The sequence below is a fragment of the Gallus gallus genome, unplaced genomic scaffold (genome assembly GCF_016699485.2).
Source record: "Gallus gallus isolate bGalGal1 unplaced genomic scaffold, bGalGal1.mat.broiler.GRCg7b scaffold_98, whole genome shotgun sequence".
NCBI lineage: Eukaryota > Metazoa > Chordata > Aves > Galliformes > Phasianidae > Gallus > Gallus gallus.
In genome coordinates, this window is record NW_024096050.1 from 15037 (window position 1) to 42767 (window position 27731).

General features: G+C 60.0%; 1 protein-coding gene across 1 annotated transcript; it reads left to right on the forward strand.

The window, feature by feature from the left end:
* Window positions 1-108: 108 nt before the first annotated feature.
* LOC112530071 (NF-kappa-B inhibitor delta-like) lies at window positions 109-27731 on the forward strand. The gene is made up of 11 exons (XM_040657293.1): window positions 109-569; window positions 1183-1284; window positions 3156-3280; window positions 4735-4928; window positions 11058-11163; window positions 14749-14895; window positions 17093-17144; window positions 17681-17817; window positions 19281-19394; window positions 22788-22949; window positions 25840-27731. The coding sequence occupies exons 1-11, from the start codon at window positions 467-469 to the stop codon at window positions 25927-25929; spliced, it is 1332 nt and encodes a 443-aa protein (XP_040513227.1). The 5' UTR covers window positions 109-466; the 3' UTR covers window positions 25930-27731.

The following is a 27731-nucleotide window of genomic DNA, read 5'->3' on the forward strand; positions in this document are numbered from 1 at the left end:
GAGGGGGGAAATGGGGGTCTCGGGGGGGGGGAATTGGGGGTCTCGGGGGGGGGAAAGAGGGGTCTCGGGGGGGGGGAATGGGGGTCTCGGGGGGGAAATGGGGGTCAGGAGGGGGAACCCCCGATGTCCCCAAAGATCCCTGAGTGCCTCCACGGCCCCCCAGAATCCCCCCAGGACCCCCAATTCCCCCCCATTGCACACTGGGATCCCCTCCCCTCCCCACCCCCCCTTAAAGGGCCCGCGCCCCTCTGGTGGGGGGGGACGTGGGAAAGCCCTTAAAGGGCCCGCGCCCCTCTGGTGGGGGGGACGTGGGAAAGCCCTTAAAGGGCCCGCGGCCCGCGGTGGCACGTGGAGGGGGGACACGCTTCTGCAAAAGGCTCCGCTGACATCACGCGGGGGCGGCCCACCCGTGACGTCACCCGGGGGAACCCGGCTGTCCCCGCACCCCCTAACCCCGCCCCCCCCAATGTCGCCGTCACTGCGGTGTCACCTCCCCCCCGCTATAACGGCCCCCGGGGCCACACCGGCCCCATTTGCAACTCGCGACGGAGACATGCGGCCCCACAGAGGTACGCGGGCCCTTTAAGAGAGCGGGGAGTGGGACTGTGGCCCTTTAAGAGAGCAGGAAGGGGAATGCGGGCCCTTTAAGAGAGCTGGGGGGGGGTACTGGCCCTTTAAGGGCGGAGGGAGGAGGTCGCTGGCCCTTTAAGAGAGTTGGGAATGGGCGGCCGGCTCTTTAAGAGCGGCTTGAGCGGGGTGTTGGCCCTTTAAGAGAGATGGAGCTGGAAATGGGACGCTGGTCCTTTAAGAGACTTGGCAACTCGGAGCTGGCCCTTTAAGGGAACTGGGAGGGGGTGCTGGCCCTTTAAGAGAGGTGGGAAAGGGACGCCGGCCCTTGAAGAGAGATGGGAATGGGGCGCTGGCCCTTTAAGGGAGGGGGCTGGAATGGGCCGCTGGCCCTTTAAGAGAGACTTTAAGGAGGGCTCTGTCCCTTTAAGGTCCCCCCGCGGGGGTTTCCCCACGTGCGGCCGTGGGAGGAGGGAGGGGGGAAATCCCCGCAGGGCATCCCCGTGACGTCACAGCGCGGAGGCGGGGGGAACCCCGTGACGTCACAGCGGAGGGTTCCCCCACCCACGCGTGTCCCCCCTCCCCCCCCCCCCCCCCCCCCCCATCCCCACGCAGGTGGGCGCGCGCCGCCGCCCCCCCCCCGCACGGTGAAGGAACTCCTGGAGGGGATGCGGGGCGGGCGGGGGGCGCGGGGGCGGAGCCACGGGGACAGCGGCGGTGAGTGGGCACACCCAGAGACCCCATGCGCCCTATAGACCCCAAACACCCTATAGCCCCTATATCCTATGGACCCTATATCCTATGGACCCTATATCCTATAGCCCTATATCCTATAGATCCTATATCCTATAGCCCCTATATCCTATACAGCCTATATCTTATAGACCCTATATCTTATAGCCCGTGTCCTATAGCCCCTATATCCTATAGCCCCTATATCCTATGGACCCTATATCCTATACCCCTATATCCTATAGATCCTATATCCTATAGCCCCTATATCCTATACAGCCTATATCTTATAGACCCTATATCTTATAGCCCGTGTCCTATAGCCCCTATATCCTATAGCCCCTATATCCTATGGACCCTATATCCTATAGCCCCTTTATCCTATAGACCTTATTTCCTACAGACCCTATTTCCTATAGACCCTATAGCCCCTATATCCTATGGACCCTATATGCTATAGACCCTATATTCTATGGATCCTATAGACCCTATATCCTATGGACCCTATATCCTATACCCCTATATCCTGTAGCCCCTATATCCTATAGCCCCTATATCCTATACAGCCTATATCCTATAGCCCCTATACATCCTATAGACCCGATTTCCTATCGACCCTATAGCCCTTATATCCGATGGCCCCTATATCCTATACCCCTATATCCTATAGCCCCTATATCCTATAGATCCTATATTCTATAGCCCCTATATCCTATAGACCTTATTTCCTACAGACCCTATTTCCTATAGACCCTATAGCCCCTATATCCTACGGACCCTATATGCTATAGACCCTATATTCTATGGACCCTATAGACCCTATATCCTATGGCCCTTATATCCTATACCCCTATAGCCTATAGCCCCTATATCCTATGGACCCTATATTCTATGGACCCTATATCCTATAGCCCCTATATCCTATAGACCTTATTTCCTACAGACCCTATTTCCTATAGACCCTATAGCCCCTATATCCTATGGACCCTATATGCTATAGACCCTATATTCTATGGACCCTATAGACCCTATATCCTATGGCCCCTATATCCTATAGACCTTATTTTCTACAGACCCTATTTCCTATAGACCCTATAGCTCCTATATCCTATAGCCCCTATATCCTATGGACCCTATATCCTATAGCCCATGTCCTATAGCCCCTATATCCTCTAGAGACCCTATGGTCCCTATAGCCCCCATAGCCCCTATATCCTATAGCCCTATATCCTATGGACCCTATATCCTATAGCCCCTATATCTTATGGACCTATATCCTATGGATCCTATATCCTATAGCTCTTACATTCTATAGACCCCATATCCCACACTCCATATCCCATATCCCACCCCCATATCCCCCACCCCAACCCCACCCCCCATATCCCACATCCCATATCCTATATCCCATATCCCACCTCCCACCCTCATATCCTATATCCTACATGCTACATCCCACGTCCCCCCCCCATATCCCATATCCTATATCCCATATCCCCCACCCCACACCCCATATCCCCCACCCCAACCCCACACCCCATATCCCACACCCCATATCCCCCACCCCAACCCCACCCCCCATATCCCACATCCCATATCCTATACCCCTCCTCCCACATCCCACCCCCATATCCTATATCCCATATCCTATATCCTGTATCCCACCTCCCATATCCCACACCCCATATCCCCCACCCCACACCCCATATCCCCCACCCCAACCCCACACCCCCATATCCCACCTCCCACATCCCACCCCCACATCCCATATCCCACATCCCATATCCCACACCCCATATCCCATATCCTATATCCCCTATCCTATATCCCATATCCCCCACCCCCTCTCCCCACAGGCGCCCCCATCCCGTCCCCATCTGCCGCTCTCTCCTGGCCCGGCCCCCCCCCGGCCCCCACTGTGTCCTATGGGATCCCGGGGGGCGCTTATGGGGTCGGACCCCCACCTATAGGGGGTGCTCAGGTGAGTGAGAACCAAAGGGGGGGCAGCAATGGGGTCTGTGGGGCCGGATGGGGGAGGAAGGGGGGGACAGTTGGGGTTATGGGGGCAGGGGGGGATATGGGGTTAAGGGTGGGGTCAATGGGGCACAGTGTGGGGTCGATGGGATGTGGTGGGTGGCAGTGGGGTGAGGTGGGGATCAATGGGGTGGGGTGGGGGGGCAGTGGGGCAGGTTATGGGGTCAGTGGGGGGGTGGGGGGGCAGTGGGGCAGGTTATGGGGTCAGTGGGGCAGGTTATGGGGTCAGTGGGGGGTGGGGGGGTATTGGGGCAGGTTATGGGGTCAGTGGGGGGGCATTGGGGCAGGTTATGGGGTCAGTGGGGGGTGGGGGGGCATTAGGGGCAGGTTATGGGGTCAGTGAGGGGGCATTGGGGCGGGTCATGGGGTCAGAGGGGGGGCATTGGGGCAGGTTATGGGGTCAATGGGGGGTGGGGGGGTATTGGGGCAGGTTATGGGGTCAGTGGGGGGGCATTGGGGCAGGTTATGGGGTCAGTGGGGGGTGGGGGGGCATTAGGGGCAGGTTATGGGGTCAGTGGGGGGTGGGGGGGCATTGGGGCAGGTTATGGGGTCAGTGGGGGGGCAGCGGGGCAGGTTATGGGGTCAGTGGGGTCAGTGGGGGGGCATTAGGGGCAGGTTATGGGGTCAATGGGGGGTGGGGGGGTATTGGGGCAGGTTATGGGGTCAGTGGGGGGCATTGGGGCAGGTTATGGGGTCAGTGGGGGGGCATTGGGGCAGATTATGGGGTCAATGGGGGGTGGGGGGGGTATTGGGGCAGGTTATGGGTTAGTGGGAGGGCATTGGGGCAGTTTATGGGGTCAGAAGGGCAGGTTATAGGGTCAATGGGGTGGGGTGGGGGGGCATTGGGGCAGATTATGGGGTCAGTGGGGGGGCATTGGGGCAGGTTATGGGGTCAATGGGGGGCATTGGGGTGGGGGGGTGTTGGGGCAGGTTATGGGGTCAGTGGGGTGGGTTATGGGGTCAGTGGGGAGTAGGGGGGTATTGGGGCAGGTTATGGGGTCAGTGGGGGGGTATTGGGGCAGGTTATGGGGTCAGTGGGGGGGCATTGGGGCAGATTATGGGGTCAATGGGGGGTGGGGGGGTATTGGGGCAGGTTATGGGTTAGTGGGAGGGCATTGGGGCAGTTTATGGGGTCAGAAGGGCAGGTTATAGGGTCAATGGGGTGGGGTGGGGGGGCATTGGGGCAGATTATGGGGTCAGTGGGGGGGCATTGGGGCAGGTTATGGGGTCAATGGGGGGCATTGGGGTGGGGGGGTGTTGGGGCAGGTTATGGGGTCAGTGGGGTGGGTTATGGGGTCAGTGGGGAGTAGGGGGGTATTGGGGCAGGTTATGGGGTCAGTGGGGGGTATTGGGGTGGGGGGCATTGGGGCCTCCGTGTGACCCCCAGCCCCATTCCCGCAGGCCGCCCCCCCCGGCCCCTCCTGGGCGCTCCCTTTGGTGGATGTGGGGGACACGGGGGGGGGTGCGGACCCCGACCCCAATGCCGACCCCAATGCCGACCCCAATCCCGACCCCGAGGAGCTGTCGGCCGCGCGGGCGGCGCTGCGCTGTGTGCCCCCAAATGAGCTGCTGCGGCAGGACGAGGACGGGGACACGTATGTGGGGCGCAGTGGGGCGGGGGGGGTTATATAGGGGCAGTGGGGTTATGGAGGGGCAGTGGGGTTGGGGGGTTATGGAGGGTCAGTGGGGTCAGTGGGGTTATGTAGGGGCAGTGGGGTTATGGAGGGGCAGTGGGGTTATGTAGGGGCAGTGGGGTTGGGGGGCAGTGGGGTTATGTAGGGGCCGTGGGGTTGGGGGGGCAGTGGGGTTATGTAGGGGCAGTGGGGTTATGTAGGGTCAGTGGGGGCAGTGGGGTTATGTAGGGGCAGTGGGGGCAGTGGGGTTATGTAGGGGCAGTGGGGTTGGGGGGCAGTGGGGTTATGGAGGGGCAGTGGGGTCAGTGGGGGGCGGGAGGGTTTGTAGGGTCAGTGGGGTTGGGGGGGCAGTGGGGTTGGGGGGCAGTGGGGTTATGTAGGGTCAGTGGGGTTATGTAGGGGCAGTGGGGTTGGGGGTCAGTGGGGTTATGTAGGGGCAGTGGGGTTATGTGGGGTCAGTGGGGTTGGGGGGCAGTGGGGTTGGGGGGCAGTGGGGTTATGTAGGGGCAGTGGGGTTGGGGGGCAGTGGGGGGCAGTGGGGTTATGTAGGGGCAGTGGGGTTATGTGGGGTCAGTGGGGTTGGGGGGCAGTGGGGTTATGTGGGGTCAGTGGGGGCAGTGGGGGTTATGTAGGGGCAGTGGGGTTATGTAGGGGCAGTGGGGTTATGGAGGGTCAGTGGGGTCAGTGGGGTTATGTAGGGGCAGTGGGGTTATGGAGGGTCAGTGGGGGCAGTGGGGGTTATGTAGGGTCAGTAGGGTTATGTAGGGGCAGTGGGGTTGGGGGGCAGGGGGGTTATGTAGGGGCAGTGGGGTCAGCGGGGTTATGTAGGGGCAGTGGGGTTATGTAGGGGCAGTGGGGTTGGGGGGCAGTGGGGTTATGTAGGGGCAGTGGGGTTGGGGGGGTTATAGAGGGTCAGTGGGGTCAGTGGGGTTATGTGGGGTCAGTGGGGTTGGGGGGCAGTGGGGTTGGGGGGCAGTGGGGTTATGGAGGGTCAGTGGGGTTATGTAGGGGCAGTGGGGTTGGGGGTAGTGGGGGGCAGTGGGGTTATGTAGGGGCAGTGGGGTTGGGGGGCAGTGGGGTTATGTGGGGTCAGTGGGGTTGGGGGGGTCAGTGGGGTTATGTGGGGGCAGTGGGGGCAGTGGGGGTTATGTAGGGGCAGTGGGGGTTATGTAGGGGCAATGGGGTTATGTAGGGTCAGTGGGGTCAGTGGGGTTATGTAGGGTCAGTGGGGTTATGGAGGGGCAGTGGGGTTATGTAGGGGCAGTGGGGTTATGTAGGGGCAGTAGGGTTGGGGGGGTTATGGAGGGTCAGTGGGGGCAGTGGGGTTGGGGGGCAGTGGGGTTATGTAGGGGCAGTGGGGTTGGGGGGCAGTGGGGTTATGTAGGGGCAGTGGGGTTGGGGGGCAGTGGGGTTATGTAGGGGCAGTGGGGTTGGGGGGCAGTGGGGTTATGTAGGGGCAGTGGGGTTGGGGGGGTTATAGAGGGTCAGTGGGGTCAGTGGGGTTATGTGGGGTCAGTGGGGTTGGGGGGCAGTGGGGTTGGGGGGCAGTGGGGTTATGGAGGGTCAGTGGGGTTATGTAGGGTCAGTGGGGTTGGGGGTAGTGGGGGGCAGTGGGGTTATGTAGGGGCAGTGGGGTTGGGGGGCAGTGGGGTTATGTGGGGTCAGTGGGGTTGGGGGGTCAGTGGGGTTATGTGGGGGCAGTGGGGGCAGTGGGGGTTATGTAGGGGCAATGGGGTTATGTAGGGTCAGTGGGGTCAGTGGGGTTATGTAGGGTCAGTGGGGTTATGTAGGGGCAGTGGGGTTATGTAGGGGCAGTGGGGTTATGTAGGGGCAGTAGGGTTGGGGGGGTTATGGAGGGTCAGTGGGGGCAGTGGGGTTGGGGGGCAGTGGGGTTATGGAGGGTCAGTGGGGTTATGTAGGGTCAGTGGGGTTGGGGGGCAGTGGGGTTATGTAGGGGCAGTGGGGTTGGGGGGCAGTGGGGTTATGTAGGGTCAGTGGGGTTATGGAGGGGCAGTGGGGTTATGTAGGGGCAGTGGGGTTATGTAGGGGCAGTGGGGTTGGGGGGCAGTGGGGTTATGTAGGGGCAGTGGGGTTGGGGGGCAGTGGGGTTATGTAGGGGCAGTGGGGTTGGGGGGCAGTGGGGTTATGTAGGGTCAGTGGGGTTATGTAGGGGCAGTAGGGTTGGGGGGGTTATGGAGGGTCAGTGGGGGCAGTGGGGTTGGGGGGCAGTGGGGTTATGGAGGGTCAGTGGGGTTATGTAGGGTCAGTGGGGTTGGGGGGCAGTGGGGTTATGTAGGGGCAGTGGGGTTGGGGGGCAGTGGGGTTATGTAGGGTCAGTGGGGTTATGGAGGGGCAGTGGGGTTATGTAGGGGCAGTGGGGTTATGTAGGGGCAGTAGGGTTGGGGGGGTTATGGAGGGTCAGTGGGGGCAGTGGGGTTGGGGGGCAGTGGGGTTATGGAGGGTCAGTGGGGTTATGTAGGGTCAGTGGGGTTGGGGGGCAGTGGGGTTATGGAGGGTCAGTGGGGTTATGTAGGGTCAGTGGGGTTGGGGGGCAGTGGGGTTATGTAGGGGCAGTGGGGTTGGGGGGCAGTGGGGTTATGTAGGGGCAGTGGGGTTATGGAGGGGCAGTGGGGTTATGTAGGGGCAGTGGGGTTGGGGGTCAGTGGGGTTATGTAGGGGCCGTGGGGTTGGGGGGGCATTGGGAGTCAATGGGGGGCAGTGGGGGGGGCATTGGGGGTCACTGAGTGGGGCTGCGGGCTCAGCGCCCCCTGAGGTGCCCCCGTGACCCCAAATTCCCCCCATAATCCCCCCCTTTTCCCCCCTTTTCCCTCCTTTCCCCCCATTCTCCCCCATTCCCCCCATCCCCCCCAAAACCCCCCATAAACCCCCATCCCCCCATAACCCCCCATTTCCCCCATACCCCCCCCATAACCCCCCATTTCCCCATAACTCCCCCATTGCCCCCCATAACCCCCATCCCCCCCATAACCCCCCATAACCCCCCATAACCCCCATGTCCCCCCCCCATAACCCCCCATAACCCCCCATCCCCCCCATAACCCCCCATAACCCCCCATAACCCCCCATAACCCCCATGTCCCCCCCCCATAACCCCCCATAATTCCCCCCCATAACCCCCATGTCCCCCCCCCATAACCCCCCATAATTCCCCCCCATAACCCCCCATAACCCCCCATTCTCCCCCATAACCCCCCCATAACCCCCCCATAACCCCCCATAACCCCCCATAACCCCCATGTCCCCCCCCATAACCCCCCATAACCCCCCATAACCCCCCATAACCCCCATGTCCCCCATAACCCCCCATAACCCCCCATCCCCCCCATAACCCCCCATAACCCCCCATAACCCCCATGTCCCCCCCCATAACCCCCCATAATTCCCCCCCATAACCCCCATGTCCCCCCCCATAACCCCCCATAATTCCCCCCCATAACCCCCCATAACCCCCCATAACCCCCATGTCCCCCCCCATAACCCCCCATTCTCCCCCATAACCCCCCCCATAACCCCCCCATAACCCCCCATAACCCCCCATAACCCCCATGTCCCCCCCCCATAACCCCCCATCCCCCCCATAACCCCCCATAACCCCCCATAACCCCCATGTCCCCCCCCCATAACCCCCATAACCCCCCATAACCCCCCATTCCCCCCATAACCCCCCATAACCCCCCATAACCCCCCATAACCCCCATGTCCCCCATAACCCCCCATAACCCCCCATAACCCCCATGTCCCCCCCCATAACCCCCCATAACCCCCCATAACCCCCCCATTCCCCCCCCATAACCCCCCATAACCCCCCATTCCCCCCCAATAACCCCCATAACCCCACATAACCCCCATGTCCCCCCCCCATTCCCCCCCATAACCCCCCATAACCCCCCATCCCCCCCATAACCCTCCATAACCCCCCATAACCCCCATGTCCCCCCCCATAACCCCCCATAACCCCCCATAACCCCGATGTCCCCCCCCATAACCCCCCATCCCCCCCATTCCCCCCCGTAACCCCCCATCCCCCCCATAACCCCCCATAACCCCCCATAACCCCCATGTCCCCCCCCCATAACCCCCCATAACCCCCCATAACCCCCCATTCCCCCCCATAACCCCCATAACCCCCCATAACCCCCATGTCCCCCCCCCATAACCCCCCATAACCCCCCATAACCCCCATGTCCCCCCCCCATAACCCCCCATAACCCCCCATCCCCCCCATAACCCCCATGTCCCCCCCCCATAACCCCCCATAACCCCCCATAACCCCCATGTCCCCCCCCCGTTCCCCCCCATAACCCCCATAACCCCCCATAATTCCCCCCCATAACCCCCCCATTCCCCCCCATAACCCCCCATAACCCCATGTCCCCCCCATAAACCCCCATAACCCCCCATCCCACCCATCCCCCCATCCCCCCCCTTCCCCCCCCATCCTCCCCCCCATAATTCCCCCCCCATCGCCCCATTCCCCCCCATCCCCCCATAACCCCCCATAACCCCCCTGTCCCCCCCCCATAACCCCCCATAACCCCCATAACCCCCATGTCCCCCCCCATAACCCCCCATAACCCCCCATAACCCCCATGTCCCCCCCCCATTCCCCCTCATAACCCCCCATAACCCCCCATAACCCCCATGTCCCCCCCATAACCCCCATGTCCCCCCCCCATAACCCCCATCCCCCCCATAACCCCCCATAACCCCCCATAACCCCCCATAACCCCCATGTCCCCCCCCATAACCCCCCATCCCCCCCATTCCCCCCCATAACCCCCCATAACCCCCCATAACCCCCCATAACCCCCCATCCCCCCCATAACCTCCATGTCCCCCCCCCATCCCCCCATAACCCACCATAACCCCCATGTCCCCCCCCATAACCCCCCATCCCCCCCATAACCCCCCATAACCCCCCATAACCCCCATGTCCCCCCCCCATAACCCCCCATCCCCCCCATAACCCCCCATAACCCCCATGTCCCCCCCCATAACCCCCCATAACCCCCCATAACCCCCATGTCCCCCCCCATTCCCCCTCATAACCCCCCATAACCCCCCATAACCCCCATGTCCCCCCCCCATAACCCCCCATCCCCCCCATAACCCCCCATAACCCCCCATAACCCCCCATAACCCCCATGTCCCCCCCCCATAACCCCCCATTCTCCCCCATAACCCCCATGTCCCCCCCCATAACCCCCCATCCCCCCCATAACCCCCCATAACCCCCCATAACCCCCCATAACCCCCATGTCCCCCCCCATAACCCCCCATAACCCCCCATAACCCCCCTTAACCCCCCCATAACCCCCCATCCCCCCCATAACCCCCATAACCCCCCCTTTCCCCAATGTCCCCCCCCATAACCCCCCATAACCCCCATGTCCCCCCCCCATCCCCCCCATAACCCCCCATAACCCCCATAACCCCCATAACCCCCATGTCCCCCCCCATAACCCCCCATAACCCCCCCATGTCCCCCCCCATAACCCCCCATAACCCCCCATTCCCCCCCATAACCCCCCATAACCCCCCATTCCCCCCATGTCCCCCCCCATAACCCCCCATAACCCCCATCTCCCCGCCCCCATCCCCCCCATAACCCCCCATAACCCCCCATAACCCCCATAACCCCCATGTCCCCCCCCATAACCCCCCATAACCCCCCCATGTCCCCCCCCATAACCCCCCATAACCCCCCATTCCCCCCCATAACCCCCCATAACCCCCCATTCCCCCCATGTCCCCCCCCATAACCCCCCATAACCCCCATCTCCCCGCCCCCATCCCCCCCATAACCCCCCATAACCCCCCATAACCCCCATAACCCCCATGTCCCCCCCCATAACCCCCCATAACCCCCCCATGTCCCCCCCCATAACCCCCCATAACCCCCCATTCCCCCCCATAACCCCCCATAACCCCCCATTCCCCCCATGTCCCCCCCCATAACCCCCCATAACCCCCATCTCCCCGCCCCCATCCCCCCCATTGCCCCCCATAACCCCCCATAACCCCCCATCCCCCCCATTCCCCCCCTAACCCCATGTCCCCCCCCCGCAGCCTGCTGCACGTGCTGTGTGCGCGGGGGCTGCGCGCTGCGAGCCGCGCGGCTGCGGAGCTGTACGGCGCCATGGGGCGCCTCGAGCTGCGCGAGCACCGCGGGAAGGTGGGCTCATTACCGGCTAATTACGGGCTAATTACGGGCTGATAAGGGGCTAATGAGGGGCTGATTGAGCACCGCGGGAAGGTGGGCTCATTAACGGCTAATTACGGGCTGATAAGGGGCTAATGAGGGGCTGATTGCGGGCTGAGCACCGCGGAAAGGTGGGCTCATTACCGGCTAATTACGGGCTAATTACGAGCTGATAATGGGCTAATGAGGGGCTGAGCACCGCGGAAAGGTGGGCTCATTACCGGCTAATTACGGCCTAATTACGGGCTGATAATGAGCTAATGAGGGGCTGAGCACCGCGGAAAGGTGGGCTCATTACCGGCTAATTACGGCCTCATTACGGGCTGATAATGGGCTAATGAGGGGCTGATTGATAACGGGCTGATTGGGGGCTGATAACGGGCTGAGCACCGCGGAAAGGTGGGCTCATTACCGGCTAATTACGGGCTAATTACGAGCTGATAATGGGCTAATGAGGGGCTGAGCACCGCGGAAAGGTGGGCTCATTACGGCCTCATTACGAGCTGATAATGGGCTAATGAGGGGCTGATTGCGGGCTGATAACGGGCTGAGCGCCGCGGAAAGGTGGGCTCATTACGGGCTAATTACGGGCTAATTACGGGCTGATAATGGGCTAATGAGGGGCTGAGCACCGCGGAAAGGTGGGCTCATTACCGGCTAATTACGGGCTAATTACGGGCTGATAATGGGCTAATGAGGGGCTGAGCACCGCGGAAAGCTGGGCTCATTACCGGCTAATTACGGCCTCATTACGGGCTGATAATGGGCTAATGATGGGCTGATTGCGGGCTGAGCACCGCGGAAAGGTGGGCTCATTACCGGCTAATTACGGCCTCATTACGGGCTGATAAGGGGCTAAAGAGGGGCTGAGCACCGCGGAAAGGTGGGCTCATTACCGGCTAATTACGGGCTGATAAGGGGCTAATGAGGGGCTAATTGCGGGCTGATATCGGGCTGAGCACCGCGGAAAGGTGGGCTCATTACGGGCTCATTACGGGCTAATTACGGGCTGATAATGGGCTAATGAGGGGCTGATTGATAACGGGCTGATTGGGGGCTGATAACGGGCTGAGCACCGCGGAAAGGTGGGCTCATTACCGGCTAATTACGGCCTCATTACGGGCTGATAATGGGCTAATGAGGGGCTGAGCCCCGCGGAAAGGTGGGCTCATTACCGGCTAATTACGGGCTGATAAGGGGCTAATGAGGGGCTGATTGCGGGCTGATAACGGGCTGAGCACCGCGGAAAGGTGGGCTCATTACCGGCTAATTACGGGCTAATTACGGGCTGATAATGGGCTAATGAGGGGCTGAGCACCGCGGAAAGGTGGGCTCATTACCGGCTAATTACGGGCTGATAATTGGCTAATGCGGGGCTGATTGATAACGGGCTGATAACGGGCTGAGCACCGCGGAAAGGTGGGCTCATTACAGGCTCATTACGGCCTAATTACGGGCTGATAATGGGCTAATGAGGGGCTGATTGCGGGCTGAGCACCGCGGAAAGGTGGGCTAATTACGGGCTGATAATGGGCTAATGAGGGGCTGATTGCGGGCTGATAACGGGCTGAGCACCGAGGTAAAGGTGGGCTCATTACGGGCTAATTACGGGCTGATAATGGGCTAATGATGGGCTGATTGATAACGGGCTGATTGGGGGCTGATAACGGGCTGAGCACCGCGGAAAGGTGGGCTCATTACGGGCTAATTACGGGCTAATTACGAGCTGATAATGGGCTAATGAGGGGCTGAGCACCGCGGAAAGCTGGGCTCATTACCGGCTAATTACGGCCTCATTACGGGCTGATAATGGGCTAATGAGGGGTTGATTGCGGGCTGAGCACCGCGGAAAGGTGGGCTCATTACCGGCTAATTACGGGCTGATAATGGGCTAATGAGGGGCTGATTGGGGGCTGAGCACCGCGGAAAGGTGGGCTCATTACGGGCTAATTACAATGGGCTAATGAGGGGCTGATTGAGGGCTGATTGGGGGCTGATAATGGGCTGATAACGGGCTGATAACGGGCTGATAACGGGCTGAGCACCGCGGAAAGGTGGGCTCATTACGGGCTAATTACAATGGGCTAATGAGGGGCTGATTGAGGGCTGATTGGGGGCTGATAATGGGCTGATAACGGGCTGATAACGGGCTGATAACGGGCTGATAACGGGCTGAGCACCGCGGAAAGGTGGGGCTGCAGCGCCTAATTAAGGTCTAATAACGGGCTGATCACGGGCTGATAACGGGCTGATAATGGGCTGATAATGGGCTGATAGCGGTCTATAGTGGTCTATACCGGTCTATACCGGTGTATGCTGCTCTATACCAGTCTATACCGGTCTATGTTGGCCTATACCAGTCTATACCAGTCTATAGTGGTCTATAGCGGTCTATACTGGTGTATGCTGGTCTATACCAGTCTATACTGGTCTATAGCAGTCTATACTGGTCTATGCTGGCCTATACCGGTCTATTGTGGTCTATACCGGTCTATAGTGGTCTATACCGGTCTATAGTGGTCTATACCGGTCTATAGTGGTCTATACAGGTCTATACCGGTATATGCTGGTCTACAGCAGTCTATACTGGTCTATACTGGTGTATAGCGGTCTATATCAGTCTATACCAGTCTATACCGGTCTATGCCGGTCCATACCAGTCTATAGTGGTCTATACAGGTCTATACAGGTCTATACTGGTGTATGCTGGTCAATACTAGTCTACACTGGTCTATACTGGTGTATAGTGGTCTATATCGGTCTATTCTGGTCTATGCTGGTCTATACTGGTCTATACCGGTCTATGCTGGTCTATACCGGTTTATTCTGGTCTATAGTGGTCTATACCGGTGTATGCTGGTCTATACCGGTCTATTCTGGTCTATGCTGGCATATACCAGTCTATACTGGTCTATAGCATTCTATACTGGTCTATAGTGGTCTATACTGGTCTATAGCGGTCTATACCGGTCTATAGTGGTCTATACTGGTCTATACCGGTGTATGCTCGTCTATACCAGTCTATACTAGTCTATAGCGGCCTATACTGGTCTGTAGTGGTCTATACAGGTCTATACCGGTCTATACCGGTGTATGCTGGTCTATACCAGTCTACACTGGTCTATACTGGTGTGTAGTGGTCTATACTGGTCTATGCCGGTCTATACCGGTCTATAGTGGTCTATACCAGTGTATGCTGGTCTATACCAGTCTATACTGGTCTATACTGGTGTACAGTGGTCTATATCGGTCTATAGCAGTCTATACCGGTCTATACTGGTCTATACCAGTCTATAGTGGTCTATACCGATCTATACTGGTATATGCTGGTCTATACCAGTCTATAGTGGTCTATAGCGGTCTATACTGGTCTATGCTGGCCTATACCAGTCTATACTGGTCTATGTTGGTCTATACCGGTCTATACAGGTCTATACCGGTCTATACTGGTGTGTAGTGGTCTATATCGTTCTATGCTGGCCTATACCGGTCTATGCCGGTCTATACCGGTCTATTCCGGTCCGTACCGGTCTGTAATGCCCCCCCCCCCCCCCGCAGACGCCGCTGTTGGTGGCGGCGGCGGCGGCGGCGCCCGCGGTGCTGCGGGACCTCATCGCGGTGGGCGCCGATCCCAACGCGGCGGACCACGCGGGGCGCACCGCGCTGCATTTGGGCGCCGCCTATGGGCTGCCGGCGGTACTGCAGGTAACCCCAAAACCGCCCTATGGGGGGGGGGGAGGGACCCCAAAACTGCCCTATGGGGGGGGGAGGGGGACCCCAAAACTGCCCTACGGGGGGGGACCCCAAAACTGCCCTATGGGGGGAGGGGGACCCCAAAATCGCCCTATGGGGGGGGGGGGGAGGGACCCCAAAACCGCCCTACGGGGGGAGGGGGAGGGACCCCAAAACTGCCCTACGGGGGGGGACCCCAAAACTGCCCTATGGGGGGAGGGGGACCCCAAAATCGCCCTATGGGGGGGGGGAGGGACCCCAAAACTGCCCTATGGGGGGAGGGGGACCCCAAAATCGCCCTATGGGGGGGGGGGGAGGGACCCCAAAACCGCCCTACGGGGGGGGACCCCAAAACTGCCCTATGGGGGGAGGGGGACCCCAAAACCGCCCTATGGGGGGGGGGAGGGACCCCAAAACCGCCCTACGGGGGGAGGGGGACCCCAAACCTGCCCTATGGGGGGGGGAGGGGGACCCCAAAACTGCCCTACGGAGGGGGAGAGGGACCCCAAAAATGCCCTATGGGGGGGGGGGAAGGGACCCCAAAACCGCCCTATGGGGGGGGGGGGGAGGGACCCCAAAACCGCCCTACGGGGGGGGACCCCAAAACTGCCCTATGGGGGGAGGGGGACCCCAAAACCGCCCTATGGGGGGGGGGGAGGGACCCCAAAACCGCCCTACGGGGGGGGACCCCAAAACTGCCCTATGGGGGGAGGGGGACCCCAAAACTGCCCTATGGGGGGGGAGAGGGACCCCAAAACCGCCCTACGGGGGGAGAGGGACCCCAAAAATGCCCTATGGGGGGAGGGGGACCCCAAAACCGCCCTATGGGGGGGGGGAGGGACCCCAAAACCGCCCTACGGGGGGAGGGGGACCCCAAACCTGCCCTATGGGGGGGGGAGGGGGACCCCAAAACTGCCCTACGGAGGGGGAGAGGGACCCCAAAAATGCCCTATGGGGGGGGGGGAAGGGACCCCAAAACCGCCCTATGGGGGGGGGGGGGAGGGACCCCAAAACCGCCCTACGGGGGGGGACCCCAAAACTGCCCTATGGGGGGAGGGGGACCCCAAAACCGCCCTATGGGGGGGGGGGGAGGGACCCCAAAACCGCCCTACGGGGGGGGACCCCAAAACTGCCCTATGGGGGGAGGGGGACCCCAAAACTGCCCTATGGGGGGGGAGAGGGACCCCAAAACCGCCCTACGGGGGGAGAGGGACCCCAAAAATGCCCTATGGGGGGACTTAAATGCGTGGAGGACCCCAAAACCGCCCTATGGGGGGAGAGGGACCCCAAAACCGTCCTAAGGGGGGAGAGGGACCCTAAAAATGCCCTATGGGGGTGAGGAGGGACCCCAAAACTGCCCTATGGGGAGAGAGGGACCCCAAAACTGCCCTATGGGGGGAGAGGGACCCCAAAAATGCCCTATGGGGGGAGAGGGACCCCAAAACCGCCCTATGGGGGCACCCAAACGCGTGGAGGACCCCAAAACTGCCCTACGGTGGGGGGGAGGGACCCCAAAAATGCCCGATGGGGGGGGGGGAGGGACCCCAAAATTGCTCTATGGGGGGAGAGGGACCCCAGAACCGCCCTATGGGGATCCCGAACGCGTGGAGGACCCCAAAACTGCCCTATGGAGGGGGGGAGGGACCCCAAAAATGCCCGATGGGGGGGGGAGGGACCCCAAAATTGCTCTATGGGGGAAGAGGGACCCCAAAACCGCCCTATGGGGGCACCCAAACGCGTGGAGGACCCCAAAACTGCCCTACGGTGGGGGGGAGGGACCCCAAAAATGCCCGATGGGGAGGGGGGAGGGACCCCAAAACCGCCCTATGGGGGGGGAGGGACCCCAAAACCGCCCTATGGGGGCACCCAAACGCGTGGAGGACCCCAAAACTGCCCTACGGTGGGGGGGAGGGACCCCAAAATTGCTCTATGGGGGGAGAGGGACCCCAAAACCGCCCTATGGGGGTCCCGAACGCGTGGAGGACCCCAAAACTGCCCTATGGTGGGGGGGAGGGACCCCAAAAATGCCCGATGGGGGGGGGGGGAGGGACCCCAAAATTGCTCTATGGGGGGAGAGGGACCCCAAAACTGCCCTACGGGGGGGGGGAGGGACCCCAAAAGGGGGGGAGGGAAGGAGCCCAAATTTCACCCCCCCCCCCTTTCCCCCCAGGCTGTGATGACGTCGGGGGTCCCCGTGAATGTGGAGGCGCGGAACTTCGAAGGTGGGGGGGTCGGGGGGGGGGGGTCCCCAAATGATGGGGTTGTGGGGAGGAGGGCGGCAGCTGTGGGGCACCCCGGGGTGGGCCCCCATTTGGGGGTTATTGGGGGGGGGGGGGGTCATGGTTTGGGGTTGGGGGGGTCCACATGTTTGGGGGCTTTGGGGTCCGTGGGGGTCCTCGGTTTTGGGGGGGGGGGGTCGTCGGGGGGAACCTTTTAGGGGATTCTTGGGGGGGGGTGAAATATATTGGGGTGCTTTGGGTGCTCCCCCGAGATTTGGGGTGAAAATCCCCATTTTGGGGGTCTGAACGGCCCCCCCCCCCTCCCCCCAAACTCTGCAGGGGGCGCCCCCACTTTGGGCGGGGCTGTTGGGGGGTCCTTTTAGGGGATTTGGGAGGGGGAGGGGGGCTCTTGGGGGAACTTTTAGGGGATTTGGGAGGGGGGGGTCGCCTGTACGGATGCTTTGGGGGTCCCCTTGGGGGGGGGTTCCCTCGGATTCGGGGTGAACCCCCCCCTTTTTGGGGCTGCCCCCCCCCCCCAGGTCAGACCCCGCTGCACTGCGCTGCCCTGGCCCACACCGCAGCCCTGCAGGGGGGGGGACCCCAAAATCCCACCCCCCAAACCCGACTGCGCTGCGTCCAAATCCTTCTGAGTATGGGGGCCGACCCCGCCAGCCAGGTGTGGGGCGGGGGGAGCTGGGGGTCTCGGGGGGGTCTCTCTGGGGTCTCTGGGGGTCTCTATGGGGTCTCTGGGACTCTCTCTGGGGGTCTTTATGGGATCTATGGGTCTCTGTAGGTCTTTATGAGGTCTATGGGGTCTCTGTAGGGCTTTATCGGTCTCTGTAGGGCTATGGGGTCTGTGGGTCTCTTTGGGGTCTCTGTGGGGTCTCTGTGGGTCTCTATGGGGTGTCCCTGCAGGTCTCTGTGGGTCTTTATGGGATCTATGGGTCTCTGTAGGTCTCTATGAGGTCTATGGGGTCTCTGTAGGTCTTTATGAGGTCTGTGGGGTCTCTGGGGGTCTCTCTGGGGGTCTCTATGGGGTCTCTGGGGGTCTCTATGGGGTCTCTGGGACTCTCTCTGGGGGTCTTTATGGGATCTACGGGTCTCTGTAGGTCTTTATGAGGTCTATGGAGTCTCTGTAGGGCTTTATGGGGTCTGTGGGTCTCTGGGGGGTCTCTGGGGGTCTCTATGGGGTCTCTGGGGGTCTCTATGGGATCTCTGGGGGTCTCTCTGGGGGTCTTTATGGGATCTATGGGTCTCTGTAGGTCTTTATGAGGTCTCTGGGGTCTCTGTAGGGCTTTATGGGGTCTGTGGGGTCTCTGGGGGTCTCTCTGGGGTCTCTGGGACTCTCTCTGTGGGTCTTTATGGGATCTATGGGTCTCTGTAGGTCTTTATGAGGTCTATGGGGTCTCTGTAGGGCTTTATGGGGTCTGTGGGTCTCTGGGGGGTCTCTGGGGGTCTCTATGGGGTCTCTGGGGGTCTTTATGGGATCTGTGGGTCTCTGTAGGTCTTTATGAGGTCTGTGGGGTCTCTGGGGGGTCTCTATGGGGTCTCTGGGGGTCTTTATGGGATCTATGGGTCTCTGTAGGTCTTTATGAGGTCTGTGGGGGTCTCTGGGGGGTCTCTATGGGGTCTCTGGGGGTCTCTATGGGGTGTCCCTACAGGTCTCTGGGGGTCTTTATGGGGTCTGTGGGTCTCTCTGGGGTCTCTTTGGGGTCTCTATGGGGTCACTGGGGGTCTCTCTATGGGTCCCTATGGGTCCCTATGGGTCTCTATGGGTCTTTATGGGATCTGTGTGTCCCTGTGGGTCTCTGTGGGTCTCTCTGTGGGTTCCTGTGGGTCTCTATGGGGTCTCTGGGGGTCTCTATATGGGTTCCTATGGGTCCCTATGGGTCTCTATGGGTCTCTGTGGGTCTCTCTGTGGGTTCCTATGGGTCTCTATGGGTCTCTGTGGGTCTTTATGGGATCTGTGGGCCTCTATGGGTCCCAATGCGTCTGTGGTGCCTGTGGGTCCCTATGGGTTCTCCGTGGGGTTCTTTTGGGCTCTGTGGGTCTCTGTGTGGGTCCCTCTGTGTCTCCCCGTGGCTCTCTGTCCCCCTGCGACGCTGTGGGGCGCCCCACAAGTGCCGTCCCGCCCCACAGGACTCCAAGAGCAGTCTGACCCCACTGCACATCGCCGTGCGGGGGGGGAACCTCAGCCTGGCTCAGCTCCTCCTGCGCCACCCCGGGGGGGGGGCACGCCTGGTCAACATGCAGGTGCCTATGGGGCGGCTGTGGGGCGGCTGTGGGGCGGCTGTGGGGCGGTTATGGGGTCTGGAGGGGGTTTGTGGGGCTCTGCGGGTTGGTTTGGGCACCGAGGAGGACTGTGGGGTTTCCATCTATGGGGGGGCTGTGGGGAGGATATGGGGCGGCTATGGGGCATCTATGGGGTGGCTGTGGGGCAGGGGCTGTGGGGCGGCTATGGGGCGGCTGTGGGGTGGCTGTGGGGCTGTTATGGGGTCTGGAGGGGATTTGTGGGGCTCTGTGGGTTGGTTTGGGCACCGAGGAGGACTGTGGGGTTTCCATCTATGGGGGGGCTGTGGGGTGAGAGCTATGGGGTGGCTGTGGGGCGGCTGTGGGGCAGCTGTGGGGCAGCTGTGGGGCGGTTATGGGGCGGCTGTGGGGAGGTTATGGGGTCTGGAGGGGGTTTGTGGGGCTCTGTGGGTTGGTTTGGGCACCGAGGAGGACTGTGGGGTTTCCATCTATGGGGGGGGCTGTGGGGCAGGGGCTGTGGGGAGGCTATGTGGTGTCTATGGGGCAGGGGCTGTGGGGCGGCTATGGGGCAGCTGTGGGGCGGTTATGGGGCACCTATGGGGCGGCTGTGGGGCAGTTATGGGGTCTGGAGGGGGTTTGTGGGGCTCTGCGGGTTGGTTTGGGCACCGAGGAGGACTGTGGGGTTTCCATCTATGGGGGGGCTGTGGGGAGGATATGGGGCGGCTATGGGGCATCTATGGGGTGGCTGTGGGGCAGGGGCTGTGGGGCGGCTATGGGGCGGCTGTGGGGCTGTTATGGGGTCTGGAGGGGATTTGTGGGGCTCTGTGGGTTGGTTTGGGCACCGAGGAGGACTGTGGGGTTTCCATCTATGGGGGGGCTGTGGGGAGGATATGGGGCGGCTATGGGGCATCTATGGGGTGGCTGTGGGGCAGGGGCTGTGGGGAGGCTATGGGGCGGCTGTGGGGCGGCTGTGGGGCTGTTATGGGGTCTGGAGGGGATTTGTGGGGCTCTGCGGGTTGGTTTGGGCACCAAGGAAGACTGTGGGGTTTCCATCTATGGGGTGTCTATGGGGGGGCTGTGGGGTGAGAGCTATGGGGTGGCTGTGGGGCGGTTATGGGGCATCTATGGGGCGGCTGTGGGGCTGTTATGGGGTCTGGAGGGGATTTGTGGGGCTCTGCGGGTTGGTTTGGGCACCAAGGAGGACTGTGGGGTTTCCATCTATGGGGTGTCTGTGGGGCAGGGGCTGTGGGGTGAGAGCTATGGGGTGGCTGTGGGGCCCTATGGGTCTTTATGGGTCCCTATGGGTCCTATGGGGTCTCTATGTGTCCCTATGTGTCTGTATGGTGTCCCTGTGGGTTTCTATGGGGTCCTTATGGGGTCTCGATGTGTCCCTATGGGTCCCTATGTATCGCTGTGTGTCGCTATGGGTCTCTGTGTGTCCCTGTGTGTCTCTATGGGGTTCCTATGGGTTTCTATGGGGTCCTTATGGGGTCTCTGTGTGCCCCTATGTGTCCCTATGGGTCCCAATGGGTCCCTGTGTGTCCCTTTGTGTCCCTATGGGTCCTTACGGGGTCTCTGTGTGTCCCTACGTGTCCCCATGTGCCCCTCTGTGTGTCCCTTTGTGTCCCTATGGGTCCCTATGGGTTCTATGGGGTCTCTATGGGTCCCTATGGGTTCTATGGGGTCTCTATGGGTCCCTATGGGTCTCTGTGGGTCCCAATGTCTCCCTGTGTGTCCCTGTCTGTCCCTGTGTGTCTCTGTGTGCCCCTCTGTGTCCCAGTGGGTCTCTGTGGGTCTCTATTGGTCTCTATGTGTCCCTGTGGGTCCCTATGGGTCCCTATGTGTCCCTATGGATCTCTGTGGGTCTCTATGGGTCTCTATGTGTCCCTATGTGTCCCTAAGTGTTCCTATGGGTCTCTATGTGTCCCTATGGGTCCCTATGTGTCCCTATGGGTCCCAGTGGGTCTCTGTGGGTCTCTATTGGTCTCTATGTGTCCCAATGGGTCCCTGTGTGTCCCTATGTGTCCCAATGGGTCCTTACGGGGTCTCTGTGTGTCCCTACGTGTCCCCATGTGCCGCTGTGTGTCTGTGTGTGTCCGTGGGGTCTGTGTGGGGTCCCCGTGGGGTCCCCGTGGGGTCTCTATGTGTCCCCGTGGGGTCTCCGTGGGGTCCCCGTGGGGTCTCTATGTGTCCCCGTGGGGTCTCTGTGTGTCCCCGTGGGGTCTCCGTGGGGTCCCCGTGGGGTCTCTATGTGTCCCCGTGGGGTCTCTGTGGGGTCGCTGTGGGGTCTCTGCGGGGTCTGTGTGGGGTCTGTGTGTGTCCCCGTGGGGTCTCCGTGGGGTCCCCGTGGGGTCTCCGTGGGGTCTGTGTGTGTCCCCGTGGGGTCCCCGTGGGGTCTGTGTGGGGTCTGTGTGTGTCCCCGTGGGGTCTGTGTGGGGTCCCCGTGGGGTCTCCGTGGGGTCTCCGTGTGTCCCTGTGGGGTCTCCGTGGGGTCTCTGTGTGTCCCCGTGGGGTCTGTGTGGGGTCTGTGTGGGCTCTGTGTGTGTCCCCGTGGGGTCCCCGTGGGGTCTCTGTGGGGTCTCCGTGGGGTCTCTGTGTGTCCCCGTGGGGTCTGTGTGGGCTCTGTGTGGGGTCTGTGTGGGATCCGTGTGTGTCCCCGTGGGGTCCCCGTGGGGTCTGTGTGGGGTCCCCGTGGGGTCCCCGTGGGGTCTGTGTGGGGTCTGTGTGTGTCCCCGTGGGGTCTGTGTGTGTCCCCGTGGGGTCTCCGTGGGGTCCCCGTGGGGTCTCTATGTGTCCCCGTGGGGTCTCTGTGGGGTCGCTGTGGGGTCTCTGCAGGGTCTGTGTGGGGTCTGTGTGTGTCCCCGTGGGGTCTCCGTGGGGTCCCCGTGGGGTCTGTGTGGGGTCTCTGTGTATCCCCGCGGGGTCCCCGTGGGGTCTCCGTGTATCCCCGCGGGGTCCCCGTGGGGTCTCCGTGGGGTCCGTGTGTGTCCCCGTGGGGTCTGTGTGGGGTCTGTGTGTGTCCCCGTGGGGTCTCCGTGGGGTCCGTGTGTCCCCGTGGGGTCCCCGTGGGGTCTGTGTGGGGTCTATGTGGAGTCTCCGTGGGGTCTCCGTGGGATCCGTGTGTGTCCCCGTGGGGTCCCCGTGGGGTCTATGTGGAGTCTCCGTGGGGTCCCCGTGGAGTCCCCGTGGGGTCCGTGTGTGTCCCCGTGGGGTCCCCGTGGGGTCCCCGTGGGGTCTCTGTGGGGTCTCTGTGGGGTCTCTGTAGGGTCTGTGTGTGTCCCCGTGGGGTCCCCGTGGGGTCTGTGTGGGGTCTATGTGGAGTCCCCGTGGGGTCCCCGTGGTGTCCCCGCGTGGTGTCCGCGCGGTGCTGACGTGGGTGGTCGCGGCTGCCCGCAGGCTCACGGCCACACGGCTCTGCATATGGCGGCGGCGCTGCGCGGCGGCCAGCAGGAGGCGCTGCTGAGGCTGCTGCTGCGCTGGGGCGCGGATCCGGCGCTGCCCAACCTGGAGCACCAACGGGCGCGGGCGCTGCTGCCGCGGGGGGGGCACGGAGAGCAGGTAGGGGGGGGGGGGGCGGCACGGGACCCCATATTTGAACCCCAAAACCCATACCTGAACCCCAAGACCCCATGTCTGAACCCCAAAACCGATATCTGATCCCAGAGACCCCATATCTGAACCCCAAAACCCATATCTGATCCCAGAAACCCCATATCTGAACCTACAGCCCCGTATCTGAGCCCCCAAACCCCATATCTGAACCCCATATCTGAACCCCAAACCCCATATCTGAACCCCATATCTGAACCCCAAACCCCATATCTGAACCCCCAAACCCCATATCTGACTCCCAAAGCCCAGTATCTGAGCGCCAAAACCCCATATCTGAACCCCCAAACCCCATATCGGAACCCCATATCTGAACCCCAAAACCGATATCCGATCCCAGAGACCCCATATCTGAACCCCAAAACCCAGATCTGATCCCAGAAACCCCATATCTGAACCCCAAAACCGATATCCGATCCCAGAGACCCCATATCTGAACCCCAAAACACAGATCTGATCCCAGAAACCCCATATCTGAACCCCAAAACACAGATCTGATCCCAGAAACCCCATATCTGAACCCCCAAACCCATATCTGAGCCCCGAAATCCCATATCTGAACCTAGAGCCCCATATCTGAACCCCCAAACCCCATATCTGAACCTAGAGCCCCGTATCTGAACCCCAAAACCCAGATCTGAACCCAGAAACCCCATATCTGAACCCCAAAACACAGATCTGATCCCAGCAACCCCATATCTGAGCCCCCAAACCCCATATCTGAGCCCCCAAACCCCATATCTGAACCCCATATCTGAACCCCAAACCCCATATCTGAACCCCAAACCCCATATCTGACTCCCAAAGCCCCGTATCTGAGCGCCAAAACCCCATATCTGAACCCTAAACCCCATATCTAAACCCAGAAACGCCATATCTGAACCCCAAAACCCAGATCTGAGCCCCCAAACCCCATATCTGAACCTACAGCCCCGTATCTGAGCCCCAAAACCCCATATCTGATCCCAGAAACCCCATATCCGAACCCCAAACCCCATATCTGAAGCCCAATACCCCATATCTGAACCCCAAGACCCAGATCTGAACCCCAAAACCCTGATCTGATCCCCCAAAACCCCATATCTGAACCCCAAAACCCCATATCTGAGCCCGGATCCCCACATGAGAGCCCCGATCCCACTGTTTGACCCCCAAATCCCACTGTATTCCCCCAAATCCCACTCTTTTCCCCCAAATGCCCCTTTTTCACCCCAAATCCCACTGTTTGACCCCCAAATCCCACTCTTTTCCCCCAAATGGCCCTTTTTCACCCCAAATCCCACTGTTTTTGACCCCAAATCCCACTCTTTTCCCCCAAATCCCACTGTTTGTGACCCCAAATCCCACTGTTTCCCCCCAAATCCCACTGTTTTCCCCCAAATCCCACTGTTTCCCCCCAAATCCCACTGTTTGTGACCCCAAATCCCACTGTTTGTGACCCCAAATCCCACTGTTTGCCCCCAAATCCCACTCTTTTCCCCCAAATCCCACTCTTTTCCCCGGTATCCCACTCTTTTCCCCCAAATGGCCCTTTTCACCCCCCAAATCCCACTGTTTGTGACCCCAAATCCCACTGTTTTCCCCCAAATCCCATTATTTTCCCCCAAATCCCACTGTTTGTGACCCCAAATCCCACTATTTCCCCCCAAATCCCATTATTTCCCCCCAAATCCCACTGTTTGTGACCCCAAATCGCACTGTTTGCCCCCAAATCCCACTGTTTCCCCCCAAATCCCACTGTTTGTGACCCCAAATCCCATTATTTTCCCCCCAAATCCCATTATTTTCCCCCAAATCCCACTGTTTTCCCCCAAATCCCATTATTTTCCCCCAAATCCCACTGTTTGTGACCCCAAATCCCACTGTTTCCCCCCAAATCCCACTGTTTCCCCCCAAATCCCACTGTTTGTGACCCCAAATCCCACTGTTTCCCCCCAAATCCCATTATTTTCCCCCAAATCCCACTGTTTTCCCCCAAATCCCATTATTTTCCCCCAAATCCCACTGTTTGTGACCCCAAATCCCACTGTTTCCCCCCAAATCCCATTATTTTCCCCCAAATCCCACTGTTTGTGACCCCAAATCCCACTATTTCCCCCCAAATCCCACTGTTTCCCCCCAAATCCCACTGTTTGTGACCCCAAATCCCACTGTTTCCCCCCAAATCCCACTGTTTGTGACCCCAAATCCCACTGTTTCCCCCCAAATCCCATTATTTTCCCCCAAATCCCACTGTTTTCCCCCAAATCCCACTGTTTCCCCCCAAATCCCACTGTTTGTGACCCCAAATCCCACTCTTTTCCCCCAAATCCCATTATTTTCCCCCAAATCCCACTGTTTGTGACCCCAAATCCCACTGTTTTCCCCCACATCCCACTGTTTGACCCCCAAATCCCACTGTTTCCCCCCAAATCCCACTGTTTGTGACCCCAAATCCCACTCTTTTCCCCCAAATCCCATTATTTTCCCCCAAATCCCACTGTTTGTGACCCCAAATCCCACTGTTTCCCCCCAAATCCCATTATTTTCCCCCAAATCCCACTGTTTGTGACCCCAAATCGCACTGTTTCCCCCCAAATCCCACTGTTTCCCCCCAAATCCCACTGTTTGACCCCCAAATCCCACTGTTTTTGACCCCAAATCCCACTGTTTGTGACCCCAAATCCCACTGTTTTCCCCCAAATCCCACTGTTTTTGACCCCAAATCCCACTGTTTCCCCCCCAAATGCCCCTTTTTGACCCCAAATCCCACTCTTTTCCCCCAAATGCCCCTTTTTCCCCCCAAATCCCACTGTTTGTGACCCCAAATCCCACTGTTTGTGACCCCAAATCCGCGTAGCTCCGCCTCCTTTTGAAGCGCCGCCGCTCCGCGCGCCGCCCCTCCCCCACCGCCTCCGTGACGTCAGCGCGGGGGGACCCACAGCAGTGACGCCGTCGGCGGGGGAAGCCCTCGGCGGTGACGTCATCAGCCTCCCATCCGCCGTCATTTTTTTGCTGATTTCTGTGAAATCGCTCATTTTGGGAGGGGGAGGGGAGGGGGGGAAGGGGCGGGGCTTAACGCCATTGGCCCCGCCCCCTTCCCTCCCCCCACCCCCCCCCCCCTCCCATCCGATCAGTTTCCAGGAAATTAATTAATTAATTCGAATGGGGGACCACGAAAATCCGGGGGGGGGATTTGGGGACCCCATTGAATATTGGGGCGCGGCCCCTTTAAGACCCCCCCCCCCCCCACGGGGGGGTGGGGCTACCGTGTAGCCACGCCCCCCCCTCCAAAGCCCCGCCCCCTCCGTTGGCCAATCACGTTCTGAGGAATTGGCGCCATTTCCGCACGGCCCCAAATTGGAGCACTTTTGGCCCCAAATGGCGCCAATTCTGACCCCCAAAATGGGGGGTTTTGCCCTCAAATTCAGATTTCACCCCCGGAATGGGGGCGTTCGACCCCCAAAATGGGGGATTTCACCCCAAAATGGGGGGATTTGGTCCCAAAATGGGGAGATTTCACCCCAAAATGGGGGAATTTCACCCCAAAATGGGGGATTTCACCCAAAAATTGGGGGATTTCACCCCAAAATGGGGACTTTCACCCCAAAATGAGGGATTTCGCCCCAAATTGGGGGGATTTGGCCCCAAAATGGGGGATTTCACCCCAAAATGGGGGAATTTCACCCCAAAGTGGGGGGATTTGGCCCCAAAATGGGGGATTTCACCCCAAAATTGGGGGATTTCTCCCCAAATTGGGACTTTCACCCCAAAATGAGGGGTTTTGCCCCAAATTGGGGGGATTTGGCCCCAAAATGGGGGGATTTGGCCCCAAAATGGGAGATTTCACCCCAAAATGGGGGGATTTGGCCCCAAAATGGGGGGATTTCACCCCAAAATGGGGACTTTTACCCCAAAATGGGGGATTTCACCCCAAAATGGAGGGATTTCGCCCCAAAATGGGGACTTTCACCCCAAAATGGGGGATTTCAACCCAAAATGAGGGGATTTTGCCCCAAATTGGGGGGATTTGGCCCCAAAATGGGGGGATTTCACCCAAAATGGGGGATTTCACCCCAAAATGGGGGATTTGGCCCCAAAATTGGGACTTTCACCCCAAAATGAGGGGATTTCGCCCCAAATTGGGGGGATTTGGCCCCAAAATGGGGGGATTTCACCCAAAATGGTGGATTTCACCCCAAAATGGGGGATTTGGCCCCAAAATTGGGACTTTCACCCCAAAATGAGGGGATTTCGCCCCAAATTGGGGGGATTTGGCCCCAAAATGAGGGGATTTCACCCCAAAATGGGGGGATTTCACCCCAAAATGGGGGATATGGCCCCAAAATGGGGGGATTTGGCCCCAAAATGGGGGATTTCACCTCAAAATGGGGGATATGGCCCCAAAATGGGGGGATTTGGCCCCAAATGTATGCAGAATGTCCAAAAAAGGGCACTTTTGCCCCAAATTGGGGCACTCTGAGCCCAAAATTGGAGGTTTGGCCCCAAATTGGGGCGACGGACCCCAAAAGCGATGGATTTCCCCCCGAATTGGGGGCCGTTTTGCCCCCAAAATCCTTCTTTTTCGCCCCGAAATGGGCGGATTCGGCCCCACATTGGGGGAATGCCGCCCCCAAATCCACCTTTCGGCCCCAAAATTGGGAGATTTCACCCCAAAATCGGCGCCTTTGGCCCCAAATTGGGGAACGGTGAGCGAAAATTAAAGCTTTTGCCCCAAATGGGGCGTTCTGA